This window comes from Pleurodeles waltl, chromosome 1_1 (assembly GCF_031143425.1).
Source record: "Pleurodeles waltl isolate 20211129_DDA chromosome 1_1, aPleWal1.hap1.20221129, whole genome shotgun sequence".
Classification (NCBI taxonomy): domain Eukaryota; kingdom Metazoa; phylum Chordata; class Amphibia; order Caudata; family Salamandridae; genus Pleurodeles; species Pleurodeles waltl.
Genome location: NC_090436.1, coordinates 128,822,392 through 128,839,223, shown reverse-complemented (window position 1 = coordinate 128,839,223; position 16,832 = coordinate 128,822,392). Strand labels below are relative to the sequence as shown.

Below are 16,832 nucleotides of genomic sequence, written 5' to 3'. Positions count from 1 at the left end.
GTGCCTCCACAAGTTTCTGGAAGCCAGAGCCACCCGTGCCCAAATCAGGGAGTTTTATGAGGCCATGCGCCTCATATTTGGGCAGACCAACCCTCCTGTGATGTCCTCGAGCCCAGTATGGTCAGTGGGGGGCTCCCTCAGATTCCGCTCCAGGGGCTTTGGCCTCGGCTCCGGAGGTCACCCTAGGATCCGGATACGAGCCGACGCGGGTCATGTCATTGTGATCTTCTGCGGTGCCAGTGCAGAAGTCGACGATCCCGACGTCAGTTGGGCTCACAATTGACATCAATCCCATACTCATTCCTGACTCTGACCCGGAACAGGAACAATGTCACCTGATACTGATTCTGACTTGGACGGGGACATCACTCCCCAGGTTGGATCCTGACCCTTATACCTATAGGTGAGAGTATGGAGAGGTTGCTAGATCCTCAAGAACACCAGCTTGAAGACCCTTATATGGACTCAACTCAGAAATTGGGTGAAGCCAGTGTGTTCGACACCTTTCCTGACTCCATTGCTACAGAGAAGGGAGCCTCCTACTTGGTGGTGGTGCGAAGAGTGACCGAGGTCCTGGGCCTCGAGCTGCCTTCAGTGGCCGTCAGGACTAACCTCCTGACTGAGGTGCTTCAGCATTGGGCTTCCACATCTGAAGCACTATTACCCTTCAATGGCGCCCTCACTGATGTCCTGCTGGGTACATGGTCTAAACGCAGCACAGGGGCGCCTGTCAACAGGACAATCGCCCGCTGCCGTAGGCCTGCGCCTAACGACCCTAAATTCCTGACCCAACACCTTATGCCTGAGAGCTTAGTCATTCAGACTTCTTCCTCTTCTGGCACATTCCCTTCTTCACCCCCGGACAGGGAATCAAAAAGACTGGACCAACTTGGGAAAAATGTTCTCTTTCTCCAGTCTGGCATTGCTGTAAGTGGACACTGCATGCCTTTTGGGCTGCTACATCCATACTTTATGGGATATCTTCATGCAATTGCTGACACAGGTCCCAGAGGAGGCCCCGGCCATTCCCTCCCAAACTGTTGCTGATGGGAGAGACACAGCCAGTTCACTATTTAATGTGGACTGGACACCACTTCCTCACTGGGCAGATTTTCCTCCAGCCACTGTGCCGCACATGCTGCCCAACCTTTGCGTGGCTGATAACGTGGGATCGAATGTCCCCTTGGATCAAGGAGCCAGCGGTTGGCTCAGTCCACCACCCCTCCCCGCTGCAAACCTTCCTAGTACATCGTCCATCGCAGACCAGTTGGAGGCAGGATTCACCATCACCTGCCCAACTGGTAATCCATTACTGTGTACAGGTGGTTTTTGCTAACTGTCCAAAGGGGCTACTCCCTCCCCTTCGAGACTGCCCATCCTGCAATGCCACCAGTGTACGATTGGATGACGGATGATCACTTGGCTCTTCTCTGCAAAAAGGCTACGGCTCTCTTGGTCAAGGGAGCTTTAGAGAGGGTTTCAGTACCAGAAGTGGGTTGTCGTTGTTATTCCTGCTAGTTTCTGGTGCCCAAAAAGGAAAAGGGCCTTTGTCATATTCTAGACTTCTGGGCCCTCAGTGTCTTCCTCAGGAAGGAGAAGTTCAAAATGCTCTGGCTCAGGTCCTTTCTGCCCTGGAGACTGGATTGTAGAGCTGGACTTGCAGGATATCTATTTACATATTCCCGTCCTGCATGCCCACAGACGTTACTCGCGGTTCATGGTAGGTCACGAGTACTTTCAGTGCACCATGCTCGCCTTCTACCTTACCAGTTCCCCTCGGGTGTTCACGAAAGTGACAGCGGTGATCACAGCTCATCTGCAATGGCTAGGGGTTTCAGTCTCTGTCGGCAATGCATGGTTGATCACGAATGGCTTCTCCATCCTAAGGTGGCGCACGGTATTTTTCAACAGTGGGGAGAGCCTTTGTTAGCCCTGTTTGCTTTCGCAGAGAACACGCAATGTCAGCTGTTTTGCGCGTTGGAGTTTACAAGGCGGCACTAGTTCGGCGACACTTTTCGTATTGAGTGGAACTTAGGTCGCCTGTATGCCTTTCCTCCAATACCACTTCTGCTTAGAATTCTCAAGAAGATCAAGAACGGCCAGTCCCAAGTAATTCTTGTGGCTCCAGACTGGGAATGGAGAGGATGGTATCCTGTACTTCTGAGCATGGCCATCGATTCTCCACTCAGACTTCCTCTTCGGGAGGATCTTCTGGAGCAGCAGCGGGGGAAGGTTCTCCACCCAAACCCATCTAGTCTCCATCTTCTTGCGTGGGGGTTAAGCGGCGGGGTCCCACCACCAAAACGGAATACTCCTTTCGTTGGCATAAATTTGTAGCATGGTGTACCAACAAAACTCTTGATCCCCTGTCTACATCTCTGTCTGAGGTTCTTTTGTTTATTCTCACCCTTTTGTAGCAGGGCTCTGCTTTGGGCATCCTCAAGGGTTATCTGTCTGCAGTCTCTGCCTTCCTGAGGCTTCCTGATCAACCCTCCTTGTTTAAATCTCCCATTGCTGTGAGATTCCTCAAAGGTCTTACCCATATGTTTCCACCTACCCTGTTCATATTGCCCCAGTGGGATTTGAACCTGGTCCTTACTTTCCTAGTGTGTGCTCCTTTTGAGCCTCTTAATAGTCCTCTTCGGCTCTCCACCTTAAAAACTGCCTTTCTTGTGACCATCACTTCCTCATGGGGAGTGAGTGAACTACAAGCTCTTTCTTCAAAGCTACCCTTCAGCTGTGTCCATCATGACAAAGTGGTGCTTTGTACTGGGGGCCTCTTTCCTCCCTAGAGTCGTCATGCCCTTTCAAGTAGGCCAATCCATCACCTTGCCTACTTTTTACACCCCCCCACATCCTTCTCGTGAGGAGGAGAGACTCCACCATCTTGATCCAAAAAGAGCATTGGCATTCTACCTTAATTGTACCAAAGACTTCCAGGTGGACAATCATCTGTTTGTGGTTTATGTGGGAGTGAAGAAAGGACAGGCGGTGGAGAAGAGAAAAATCTCCAGATGGGTTCTCTGCATCAAAATGTGCTACGCTCTGGCTAAGAAGCAACTCTTTTGATGTGTGTGTGCTCACTCCACCAGAGCAACAGATGCAACCACTGCCTTAGCATGCGGAGTTCCAGTCCTGGACATGTGCCAGACAGCAACAAAAAGTATACCTCATTCTCCACCAACAAGTGTGTAATGATGACGCTTCCGTAAGTTATCTTAAAAGCAGGGAGAAGTAGTAATGCACACCTATACTAGACATACTTATTTTTTTGGATATTTAGTTTTCAGGAATTACCCATCACATTTAGGTTTTTACCACATTCTGCAGACCGTATTGACCATACAGGTGATGAGTCAGCAGTGATGGAGTCCTGTGTCTTTATTTTCTTTCTTATCATATTATCTTTTTCCTGTGTTTGCCTCTGGCTATTGTGTTTCTGTATATGTGGTCACTTGGTGGGAGTGGTGAGCAACAGAAAAGAACATTGGTTCTGTTGGCTCCTCTGCACAATGTTCGTGCAATTTGACAGATACTAACTGTAGGAAAATACCCTCTTTTGGGCATGATTACCCCCTCTTTGTGCCTGCTGTCAGTGTGTTTTTGACTGTATTTACTGGGATCCTACTAACCAGGACCCCAGTGACTGTGCTGTCTCCCTCTAAATGTGGTTAGTCCTGACTTTGTGCAACCCACAATTGGCATAGTGGTGCCCCCATGTAAGTCCCTAGTATATAGTACCTAGGTACCCAGGGCATAGGGGCACCAATGGTACCCCAGGTGCTGCAGCATGTATTATGCCACCCATGGGAGCCCATTCAAAATGCGTCTGCAGGCCTGCCATTGCAGCCTGCTTGAAAAGGTGCATGCACCCTGTTACTAAATGTCACTGCACCAGGTCACTGTAAGTCACCTCTATGGCAGGCCCTCCTAGCCCAGAGGGCAGGGTGCAAGTACCTGTGTGTGAGGGCACCCCTGTATGAACAGAGGTGCCCCCACGAACTCCAGCTCCATTTTCCTGGACTTCTTGAGTGCGGGGAATCCATTTTACCCATGTACTGGACATAGATTACTACCTATGTCCATCTACACAATGGTAACTCCGAACCTGGACTTATTTGGTATCAAACATGTTGGAATCATACCCCAATACTGTTGCCAGTATTGGTTGTATGATTCCAAGTACTGTGGGAGCTCTATAGAGGACCCCCAGCTTTGATCCTACCAGTTTTCAGGGTTTTCCCGGGCAGCCCGCGCTGCTGCCATCCTAGAGACAGTTTCTGCCCTCCTGCTGCTTGACCAGCTGAAGCCCAGGAAGGCAGAACAAAGGATTTCCTTTGGGAGAGGGAGGCAACACCCTCTCCCTTTGGAAATAGGCGTTACATGGCTTGAGAGGGGTAGCCTCCCCAAGCCACTGGTATACTTTGAAGGGCACATTTGGTGCTCTCCTTGCATAAACCGGTTTACACTAGTCCAGAGGCCTCCGGTCACTGAAATGGCATGAACCTGGACAATGGAAAGGGGAGTCACCACTCCCCTGTCCATCACCAACCCAGAGGTGGTGCCTCGAAGCTCCTCCAGGTGGCCACTTGATTCTGCCATCTTGAATCCAAGGTCGGCAGAGGCCTCTGGGAGCATCTGAGTGGCCAGGTCTGGCAGGTGACGTTACAGCCTCTACTGATAGGTGGTCACCTTGCTACGTGACCAGTCCCCCTTCCTGGGCTATTTAGGGTCTCCCTTTTGGGTGGTTATTGGATTCAATGTGCAAGATTCCAGCAGAACTCCTCTACAATGTTCAATTCAACTTCTGGCCACTTGAACCGCAACCGGACTTCACAGGAACTTACAATCTACAGCCCCAGCGATGACTGCTCTGCAACATTATTTTTCGAGCTCCTTCCAGCAACTGCAACATTTCCCCAGCTGTGCATCCTCTGAGGGCGGCAAGTCTTCATTCTGCACCAAGAAGCAAGAAGGAATCTCCCTTGGAGTGAAGGAGTCACTCCCCTGCATGCGCAGGCACCAACTGCATCAACGACTGGCAGTGTGGATCCTTTCTCTTGCAACTTTGCATGAATCCTGCAACACAGGTGGTAGTGTGGAGTGGTCCCCTCACCTCAATCCCCTCTACCAGCTGTCCAACCTGGGAGGTGGTGAGTCTTTGCCTCTCCTTTCAGGACAGTACCCCTGTGCACCGCAACTCTTGTAACTACTGAGGCTTGCTGGCTCTTCTTCCTAGGCATCTTCAGGCTCTGTGTAGCCCCAGCCTCTGGCACTCTTCCCTGCAAAGCACAGTCTTCGGCCTGCTGCTCCAGCGACGTGGGACTCCTCTCCAGTTGTGCTGAGTGTGCCTCACTGCGACTCCTGTGCCTGCTGCCTGTGAGTTGGATGTGGGGGCTGAATCCACAACTTGTGGCTCTCCTCACTGCTGAGGGTCGCCTGGGACTCCCCTCCTTGGGATGAGTCTCCTGGGACCTTCCTGGTTCTCAGCAGCTCTGCAACTATTCTTCTGCAGCTCTTGCCTTTGCCAAGGCTTGTTGTTAGTTTTTGTACATCACCAACGGACTGCAACTCATCTTCCGATGTGGGACATCAACTACATCACTTCTGGAACTCTTCTGCTCCTGTGCTGCATAGCCGACTCCTGGTCTTCACAATCAACCTGATCCTGCATCTCCAGAAGGGTGGGTAGTGGCTCCTGCCCCAAACGGACACTTCAACTGGAACTGGGCTTGGTCCTCTTCATTTGCAGGTCCTCTTCTGTCAGGATCCATCTTCTGTTTATTCCAGTCTTGCTTGGGTCTTGCACAGTCCTTTCACAAGTTTACCTGTAATTTTGGGGAAAACTAGGTACTTACCTCTACTCTTCTGGTCGCTGGGGTGCACTCGGGCAATTACCTTTTGGGGTTCCTAGTTCCTCCAACTCCCCTCTACAGATTCCACTTCCTGGGGTGGGGGCCTGGTATTCGCATTCCATTTTTTTTTTAGTATATGGTTTGGTCTCCACTTAGGGCCTCCATTATCTACTGTTATTTCACTGTTTTCTATTTGCTTTCTGGTCTCATTCCTGATTGCTAAGGTGTAAATAATAGTGTGTTTACTCACCTGCTAGTAGAGCTTTGCCTATGCAGTATTTTAGTATTTGTGTTACAATTATAAAGTACCTTTATTTTTGTAACACTGTGTGGTTCTTTCATGTGTGTAAGTTCTGTGTGACTGTAGTGTTATTGCATAAGCTTTGCATGTCTCCTAGATATGTTTTGGCTGCTCAGCCACAGCTACCTCTAGAGTGCCCTGGCTTCCTAGACACTGTCTATACCTCACTTATAGGGGATACCTGGAGCTGGTATAAGGTGATAACCCCATAGGTGCTCACCACCTCTCAGGCTGCGGCTCTTCCGACTGTCTTCTGCTGTGGTCCAGTTCTCAGTAGTGCCCTTCCCTTGGTGGGTCCTTCTCTAGTGTTCGCCAAACCCTCTCTGACTTTTTCGGATGCTTTTCTAGTGCCTGCAGCACCTCTACCACTACAGACACCAAAAACCTTGGCATTTTCCCTACCACCAGCATCTGTGCCAGATCCATCTTTTGATGCTGACTTCAGATCCATTACACAAACTGACAAACTTTCTGATGATAAATCCCATTTTATTCAGGTCTAGCCATAAGGCAGATCAGGTTGTTGAGACTGGATTGCCTTATAGTCCATTGTCCAATGCTTAGTACTTTAACCTCTTTGCAGAGCTCTTTGCTCACAAGCCGACCACATCCAAATGATGAACTTAGTCTTCCATGATGATGATGATGACATCAGTTAGTTGGGCGGTCTTCATCTTCCTACTGGCACAGATCTGGGGGACTATTTGGCCCTATGGAATGCCAGTGGCTGGCATACCTGTCCCTACAACAGATCTGTAGTGCCCTTTAGGGCCTCATACATAGTAGGTACCATGTTGCAGCTTTTTTGTCTAAAGCTGCTGAAGCGCTAGAATTGTCTTTACCAGTGCAGGAAACCACAGCTAACCTCACTAAAATCTTGAAGCCTTTCTCTTCTACCTTCGAACCCTAGTTTCCATTTAATGAGGCTCTGATGGACCTTCCTGTTATTGCAAATTTGTCTATTGCTATCATCTGCCGCCAGGTGACTCAAAGCTCTTGATGACATCCCTAAAGAGTCTTGTTGTGCAGGTTTCTGCCTTCTCCGAATAGAACCCTGACTCTTACCTCCCATCCTCTTTTGGCTTCTGACTCCCTTGCTCTGTGGGTGATCATACATATTGTGGTTCCAGACTTTTGCTGAACACATTTGTGTCAATTTTGCAGAAGTGGTATGTGATGGGACGGGTGCAACCAAACAATTAAGTCCAGGTTAGTTCTTGCATGCTGAATTTCTGTAAGTCTGCCTCTATAATCATGGGAAATAGGAAGAGGAACCAATGTAATTGTTAACTCGGGAGTAGAGTCAGAGCTCGGTGCCATCTGACAGTCTAGGAGAGCTCTTTTCACTTTTCCAGGTCCAGTATTGTGTCTGGGGGATATTGAAGATGTGAGAAATCTGCAGGTAGATAGAATAGCCAACAGGAAGATTGATACCAAAGGTAAGTAACCTCTTGATCTTGGTCCTCATAAACTATGTGCTATACATGTCTAAAACGAAAGCACATTTGAGTTATTTTAAATGTACTTGACAGCACAATTGGAATTTAATCAACATCTCCCTCTTTTCATTTACAGCTAAGGAAAGGGTATTGAGTAATCTAAAGAAGCATGATGTGCCATATACTGGGCATCCTCTGCAGCTTATGAAAGCACCTGTCCCCTTGATTTCTCCTGCTGTTTTACTAGAGCAACAAAAGGCTTTGCAGCTCATTCAAAAGGATCTGACCATCTTGCAGCTGCATGCAAAGTAAGCAGAATACATTTTTGAGTGTGATTGGTGGATGTCCAATGTTTTGAAAGATCTTCCTCTTTTAAGTCATGTGGTTCCAGTTTCTGTACTGTTCAGTGTAAATTGCTAATTGTTTTTGTTATTTCAGTTCCTAGCGGGCATTTGTAAACATATTCCAACCTAACATGCACCAGTAAACTACTATTTTGTCACTCTTAGCTGAACGGTTAAAGATACCTTCTGCAAGAGGTAAAATGTTCAGAGCCACTCTTTTTTGGCTGAACCTCTTCTTTGGATACATGGTTTATTTAATTAATAATGTCATTATATTTTTGGGTTGTATAGCAGAGATGTCCATCGTGCTCCGGACGCATCACATTGTTTTCTAATGTTCAGGCTACCCATATAAAACAAGTTGATGGACATTGATTCAATATGTGACATGTTTAGTCAGTAGTTATCTGAAAATTTGGCATTACTTAGCTCTCCTGGACCTGTGTTGAACACCTATTTTAAAGTATTTAAGAAATGTTGCCTGAAAGTCTGTTTAGCTCGTTGTATGAGAGCCTAAAATGGGTAAGTGTTTGAAAACTCTCCCTTTTCACAGACCCATTAACATGAGCTTCGGTGGATTTAGTTGGTAAATTTATTTCATTTCTTTAATTGTGAAAAGGAGATAAGGGAGCAAGTGTGGTCCTTTATTCGTCAAAAGTCAGTTGACATTTATTTTAAGAGTAAAGAACAGTTGAGCAATGACCATCAGTATATTTGAACACTGCCTACAGTTACATTCAAAACATGAAATTAGGTTTCTAATTATACTTCAAAAACTAGTACTTGGCACTCCCATAATGGTAACATAATTTTCATGTGTTTCTCAGTATCTTGAAAGGCCCCACTCAAGCAAATTATATAATAGTCCATCAATCAAGTTGTTAGACCTAGCATCTTTTGGCGTGGATTCCCCTGATCTGTTCGCTTTCTGACCTCCTATTTTAACTGTGTTCTGAACTTGTTTTTGTTGGCTTTAGGACTCTGGGTACTCTTTCACTGCTGACCAATGCTAAATCGCATTGCTCAGCAACACAAAAGGATGATGGACAGAGTGCTGAACAATGCAAACACTCACCCCCAGTCACAGATCTGGGTTTAATCCATCGTTCTTTTGCTCACCATGCCACCCCAGTTTGGACCCAGCCATATACAAATCAGTCTTGACCCTGTTCCTCATGGGAACAGTCCAGCCCAAACTGCCAGGCCAGGTCCTTTATAGACCGGAAACAAGCATTGTGGGACGGGTTTCAGGGTATCACCCTTCATCGGCCAGGCTAGTTTGAATACAGTAGCACAGTGAGTGGGGGACCCACATCTGCGCATACCCTTCCCACTTAGGGCAACTTTAGCAACACAAAAGGATGATGGACGGAGTGCTGAACAATGCACTCACCCCCAGTCACAGATCTGGGTTTAATCCATCGTTCTTTTGCTCACCATGCCACCCCGCTTTGGACTCAGCCATATGCAAATCAGTCTTGACCATGTTCCTCATGGGAACAGTCCAGCCCAAACTGCCAGGCCAGGTCCTCCCTGGACCGGAATCAAGCATCCTGGGCCCGGTTTCAGGGTATGACCCTTTATCAGCCAGGCTAGCTTGAATCCAGTGGCACAGTGAGCACGGGACCCACTTCCGGGCATACCCTTTCCACTTAGGGCAACTTTAGCAACACAAAAGGATGATAGACGGAGTGCTGAACAATGCAAACACTAACCCCTTGTCTGCAGCACTGATTGTGCCATCCACTACTGTAGCCTTTCAAATATGTCTCAGGCCTGCCACTGCAGAGCCTGTGCGTGCAGTTTAAACTGCTGTTGCAACCTGGCAAGTGTACCCACTTCTCAGACCCAAACCTTACATTTTATTACTTGTACATCACCCCTACGTAGGCTCTAGTTAGCCCCAAGGGCAGAGTGCAGTGTATTTAAAATGTTGGAAATGTACTTTTAAGTTTACCATGTCGTAACTTCGTTTTTTACTATTCCAAGGTCTGTCTCTCCCTTAGACTAGCATTGGAGTTGCCTTAAAACATCTTCTAAATGTAATTTCTTATTGGGATAAGGTAGAAATATGGGGTTTGGTGTCTCTGTACTCGCAATTCAAATTTTTTTTTTTTTGGTGAAGGTGTTTTTTAAATGGCAGGTCTGAAAATGCCACATTTAGAAAGTTGCCATTTTCTTACTTTAACCATTCTGTGCCTTCGCTTGTTTCTGAATACACATCTGGATTTAGGTGACAGCTACATTTGTGCATTTTCCCTGGACCGCCACAAACAGGAAAGCAGGTGTGTGACAGGAGATACATCAGCATACTGATAGGCGTCCTGGGTGGGGGAGGGAGAGGCAGTTCACACTTACATCTGAATCTGCAGTGTCCTGCCCTCATACAAATTGCTGATTACCCCATGCTGGTAGTCTGGAGCCAGGACTGCGTTTAAAGAAATCCATGTGCACTTCTGAGAATTCTTTTGAAGTTACCCCTAGATCAAAGGCATTTTGGGGTTTAAATGCTGGGCTTCTGACACCATGTACTCTAAACTAGTGGTTTTCAACCTTGTTAATGCTGCACCCCTGTTGGAAAAAAATAAATTATCTGGCCACCCTTTAGAATTTATTCACAAGTATTCTATTAAGTTGCCAATGTTTAAATACTTCTGGACTTATGTAAACATTGCAGTTAAGTTCTGTTACTTTTTTTTTTTACAAATGCAATAAATATTTTTCTGCTTAAAACAAAGCACTATTATCTGCATAACCTTTCTTTTGGCCAGAGCCTGAAGCCCTCACTGGGATTACTTGAGGCCCCCCTAGGGGGACTCGTCCCCCAGTTTAAAGACCCCTGCTCTTAACACTTGTGGACTGAGGACATTCTACAAGGAGGAAGGACCACTGTGCTGTCAGGAGGGACTGCCACTTAGCTGGTTGCTCTGCTGTGTTGACCTACTGCCTGCTACTTCTTTCCTGGGAGTGAGAGCGTTTCTTCAAGGGCCTGACTTAGCTTGTCTTCTGTTTCTGAAGTCTCAGGGATATCAAAGACGACTTCTCCATCTTGATACCAGAACCTGGACTCCTCTGCTGTGAATCCTCCTCTGCCAAGTGGTGCCAATCCAGTCCTGGGCCATTGGAGGTGAGTGAAGTACTGCAACACAAGAACTGGTGCAATGACACTAGTGCGTCACTTGGAAACATCGCATCCCACTGCAGAAACGCCACTTTGCTGCTGCCTGCACTGAAGCTGCGGACACCGCTCGCAGACTGCGAGATCTAATGACCCCAATTTGCAATGCTGCCCCGGCTTGGCCGATGCAGCATCAACACATCAGAACCAGTACTTATTGCTTCTGGACATCGAGGCTTCAATGACATTGCCCGATCAAGAAATTACGCATCGCCTTCAAGCCCAGGGCATCCCCCTCCTCTGGATCAAGACATCATCACCGAGCATTGACGCAGCAAAGCTATTGTCATCAGGTCTGTGTGACTCCTCTACCCGGCCAGCGCTCCATCGCGGTCAGACTGCACTTTTGGATTTGCCCCCGTTGGAGCTGTTGTCTTCTAAGCACTGCATTTTTGTTTAATCTTTGAAAATTCATTACTTGACTTGTGTGCAATTTATTTTTTGTCTTTTGGTCTTGTTTGACTTAGATAAATATTGGCTATTTTTCTAAACTCCTGTGGAGTCCTTTTGTGGTGGTTTCACTATCTGACTGTGTGTGTGCACAAATACTTGACATGTTGCCTTTTTAGTTTAGCCTGACTGCTCTGTGCCAAGCTACCCAAGGGGAGCACAGATAAACTTTTAGTGTGTTTATTACTTACCCTGACTAGGATTGTGGTTCCTACTTGGACAGGGTGCAAACCTCTGCCAACTAGAGGCCTATTTTCTGGCACCAGTCTTATAAAACATCATCTTGATTGCTTTTCAAAAAGATTTTCTTGCAATGTTGCTCATAAACAGTAACACCAGGGTGTGCAGCTAATGTGTTTCATCCACTTGGAACTTCTTGTTCAGTTGAACTTGTATACATTTCAGTATATCTGGAGGTGGTAGTTAAACACATTTCTATTTACATCCTAAATAAAAAAAATAATAACTGACAACAAAATCAGTCTAAAGCAGCCGAGTAATACGTCTGAAGCAGGTATCACTGGTATGTAATACAGTTCATGTGTTGTGTCATTATAATTCATACCATCGTCAATTAAATATAGTGTGTTCTACATCTACTGTCAATAAATATACATTTAGGCCAGATATCAGAAAGGTTTACATAAACAAGTCAGACCACATACATCCTCAATAATATAGAAAATCCTAGTATGGGTAAGGTGTTTTTATTCTATAGTTAATAATTGTCATGTACACAGAAGGTATCTTTTGTGTTCATTCTGGAAATGTATGTGATTGAGTATTTCACAATAGTAGGTAAATCACTTTTTGTAGGGTCCCTTCATAGATTAATCGTGTCCCAACCAACACATAATTGTATCAAGTGGATATACAAGCCCAAAAGATCATGCCTTATGTAGGCCTGAATTCCAATATAGAAGGTCTCTCCAACATAGAGGCTATTGCTTCAAATTCCAAATGGTCATGCATTGGCCTTTATTTACTACTTTCAGCAATAAAAATGAGAGGCACATACCTTCTACTTTCACTGGTTGACTGTCAAGGAACGTATATTGTGTTTCTGCAAGGTGGATAGATTGGATCTGTGGATGGATTGATGAATACTTAAGTTATGTTTGCCCATGGTTTCCTATGTGTAGTTGTTAGGAGAAAGCTCTAGGAGGAACATACAGTTTCCTTTAGGATACTTGTCCTGGGATCCAATACATGACCATGCAGCTTTCAGAAACACAATATACATTCTTTGATCTGGAATAAATTCATCTTTATTGACAGTCAATGGAGAAAATATTGTATGTGAGTAGACTGATGTGGGTATGACTTATAATGACACAACACATGAATTGTTTGATATACTTTTGATATCAATATTTTGATTATAGTACCTGGCTGCTTCAGACTAATTGATTTTGTTGTCAGGCTATTATTTGTTTTAAATTAGGATGTACATAGAAATTATTTAATTACCATTTTCAGATACACTGAATTGTATGTATGCCCTGTTGTAGCCCTGAAGAACTTCCAAGTGAACAAAATGAGTTGGCTGCAAAACCATGTGTTGCTACAAACAATCTTGCAAGAAGATCTTATTGAAAAACAGTAAAGCTGATATATTTTTATAATACCGGATTGATGGACTGTTATATACTTTGCCTGAGTGGGACCTAATTGGTAACTAACGTTATTCTTTCATGACACAGGGAAACGTGTAAAAATTGTATTGCCAGCATGGGTGTGCTGAGTACTAGTTTTTGAAGTTACTAGTATAGCATTGGTTGTTATGCACTGGCAAGGGCAGTGACGATTTACTCCCCTTTCTCTTGTTCACCCAAACTTGACAAACGTATTGAAGGAATTCAAGTGTGTTACAAGGATATGGGCGGAAATGTAGTTTGGCCTCAACCTTATATATTAAATCATCAATTTTCCATTTATGTTTTATAATAGTAATGCTACAGGACTTGTATGCCAGTAATCGGAATTAAGATGGTTCACCAGAAACTTCCTGTCTTAAAGTAGAAATTACTTCCAAGAGTGGTTTAAGGCATAGCAAGCAAGCTCCACACTGAAATCCCTCTTGCACTATAAACCTTTATAGCAATGTGACTTCATAAAGCCAGGGATGTGAGTGTTTGCTGTCACTCTCCTCTGGAGAGGCACAACAGGACATTTGCAGCTGTTTTAGTTTTCAACCTGCAGGAGAGCACTGTGTCTGTTCTAGAGATCAAAAACTGACTTTTTTTCTTCCAGAACTGCTGCCCTCCAGGAATCACAGCAAGTAGCTTTGGACAGTGAAATGTTGGACACAATGCCTAAACTGTACATTAACCGAGAGGATCAAGTCAGTATGCCACTGGAGTGTCGGGGAAGTTCGAATAAAAAATGTGAGGGTCCAGCTCTCGTGACAGCCAAGGTTTGTGATTTTACCTGATTACTTTTACTGTTCATGCTACTACTCCTACTGCTAATAATAATATTGACAATTCAGTAATGTCATTTTTTGTACATGGTGCTTAATTCTGCTAATTCGTATTGTTTCTAAGCAGGTGTTAAGTTAAGATTACTGTTATACCAGGCATCCTTTGCATGGTTTCCCCTATCTTTTTGCCTCTGCCACCTGGATTTTGTTTTTGCTGACTTTGGTACTCTGGGAATTTTACCACTGCTGATCGGTGCTAAAGTGCAAAGTGCTCCCTGTGTAAATTGTGATTATGATTGCTTATCCATGATTGGCATATACTAGTAAGTCCCTAGTATAGTGCACTATGTGTGCCAAGGGCCTGTAAATCAAATGCTACTAGTGGGCCTGCAGCACTGATTATGCCATCCACTGGCGTAGCCCTGTAAACATGTCTCATATTTGCCCTTGCAGTGTCCGTGTGTGCAGTTTTAAACTGCCATGTCGACCTCGCAAGTGTACCCACTTGCCAGGCCCAAACCTTCCCATTTAGTACATGTAAAGTACCCCTAAGGTAGGACCCAGATAGCCCCACGGGCAGGGTGCAGTATATTTCAAAAGTAGGACATGTACTAGTGTGTTTTGCATGTCCTGGCCTAATGCGGTTTTCACTACTGCATGGTGTATCTCTCTCATAGGTTAACATGGGGATTGCCAACATTGGTTTTGTTTTACTTAGATAAATATTCCAAACTGGTGTGGTGTCCATTTGTAGTGTTTTCACTGTGTTACTCTGTTTAGGTACAAATACTTAACACATTGCCTCTGAGATAAGCCTGACTGCGCGTGCCAAGCTACCAAGGGGGTGAGCATAGGTTATCTTAGACAACCGACTAAAGTGAGGGGCCCTACTTGGGACAGGGTGTAAACTGACTGCCAACTAGAGACCCCACTTCTAACATTGGTGGCAGTGGTGGGATAGGACTTATGCTTGCACCTGACATACAGTGATTGGTGTACACTACTGCATATTGCAGACCATTAACCAACCACATACTGCTTCTTGATATTTTCTGTTGTTGACAACCCTTGGAGTTATCCAAAACACATGTCTCTGTCTGGTGAACCATTAAGTGAAGTTGCAGAGGTTGTTTTTGAGATTGAGAAGTTGAAATCCTACACAATGCCTCAACTGAAACAGTTCTGCAAGGTTCTTAATTGCTGTGCGAAGAGCTCCTCTAGGAAAGAGGAGCTGCAAAAGTCCCTGAGGGCCTGGTGGGCAGGAGGAGAAGCTGGGGAGGCTGAGAATGAGGATGTGGAGGTATAGAACCAACAAGGGGACTTTAGAGCTCAGGATTTGCCTGTAGGGAGCTTACCCTCCAGGAGTGTCATCCAGAGGTTAGTCCCCAAAGGAGCTGGAGGACAGGCAACAGGCCGGGAGACCATGTCCTGGGAATTGAGAAGCTCAGGTTCAATGCAGAAAGAAAAAATGTTTGAAAAGGAGCAACAGGAGAGGGACAGGGTCCTTGCTCTGGTGGAAAAGAAATTACTTTTGTCTTGTGAGTTGAGTATGAGGGAGCTGGACCTCAAGACCTAGCAGGCCAAACCAAGCATGGATGGTGGCAGCATACTTTCAATGCAGTCTGAGAGTAGGGTGTACATTCCTAGAGATTTAGTGAAGGATTATAGGAGGGATGATGGCATACACTTGTGACGTAAGGGGTATGAGTCAGCTCTCCACATGAATGGGGTCCGTGAGGTACACTGGAGGATAGGATTGTGAAAGCACTTTAAGTTAGAAGGTAAGGACACCTTGACAGCCTTAGAGGATCCCCAGGGGTTCACCTACTCTAGCATGAAGGACGCCCTACTCACCAGGAATGGTCTCACCCCACAGCAGTTCAAGGAAAAGTTTAGGTTGTACAAGAAGTGTGTTTCCCATACTTGGGTAGAATGTAAGGATTCGTTTTGCAGATGGATGGATGGATGAAGAGCAGCAAGGGAACAGATTATGAGAGGCTGTACAATTTGAATGCATGGGCGCAGTTATATAGCCTTTGTTTTCCAGAGCTGAACCAGCATCTGATTGACAGCAAGCTGACTGACCCTAGGAAGCTTGCCCAGGAGGCAGACCGCTGGGAGAGTACCAGGGTCCACAAGAGGTATGTGGGAGACTACCCCAAGGGTGGGCAGGGTCCCCATCAGAAGAAGTGGGGGAGCAAAGGTAAACAGGGGTAGTTCTCTAAAGGGCTCCAACCTAGTTCCCAGGATAAGTATTCCCGTCCCCCAGGTGAGACAAAGCCTTGGATCGCTACAGGGAAGCCTGCAGAGAAGGGTCCCCACAGGTGTTTTGTATGTGATCAGGAGAGTCACATGAAGGGGGATCCCAAGTGTCCCAAGTGGACACCGGCACCCACTGGTGCACAGTCACAGGGTTGGCCAGTGTAGCACTTGGGGGGGACTTTGTTCCAGGAAAGGGGTGTGAGCCAGCTGAGATGACCCCTGTCCCGCTAGGGGGACAGTGAGATGGTCCAGAGGACCCTTGTGCCTGGGAACACAAAGAATTACAGGCCATGGGTGGCCATCAATGGACTGAGGCTGGAGGCTCTGAGAGACCCAGGAGCCAGCGTGACTACTGTCAGGTGTCATCTGGTGTCTGACGAGCAGATGGTCTTCAATGTGTTTCACCCAGTATTTACTGTGGACAACTCTAAGTGCCAGTACAAGGTGGCGCAGGTTCCCTTTAAATGGGGGGGAGGGGATGTCTCAGGTTCCTTGAGGGTAGCAGTGAGTCCAAACATGCCTGTTGATTGTCTTCTAGGTAATGACCTGGAGGATACCCTTTGGCATGTGGCGGCACGCAG

At 46.1% G+C, this 16,832-nt stretch overlaps 1 protein-coding gene across 2 annotated transcripts in view; it reads left to right on the top strand.

The window, feature by feature from the left end:
- The window catches only part of EPG5 (ectopic P-granules 5 autophagy tethering factor), a 568,130-nt gene that overhangs the window by 255,988 nt on the left and 295,310 nt on the right, over positions 1-16,832 (top strand). For both annotated transcript variants that reach the window (XM_069218853.1, XM_069218854.1), the window contains exons 26-27: positions 7,732-7,903; positions 13,821-13,983. In XM_069218853.1, the coding sequence (XP_069074954.1) occupies positions 7,732-7,903; positions 13,821-13,983 (335 nt within the window). The remainder of the gene's footprint in view (positions 1-7,731; positions 7,904-13,820; positions 13,984-16,832) is intronic.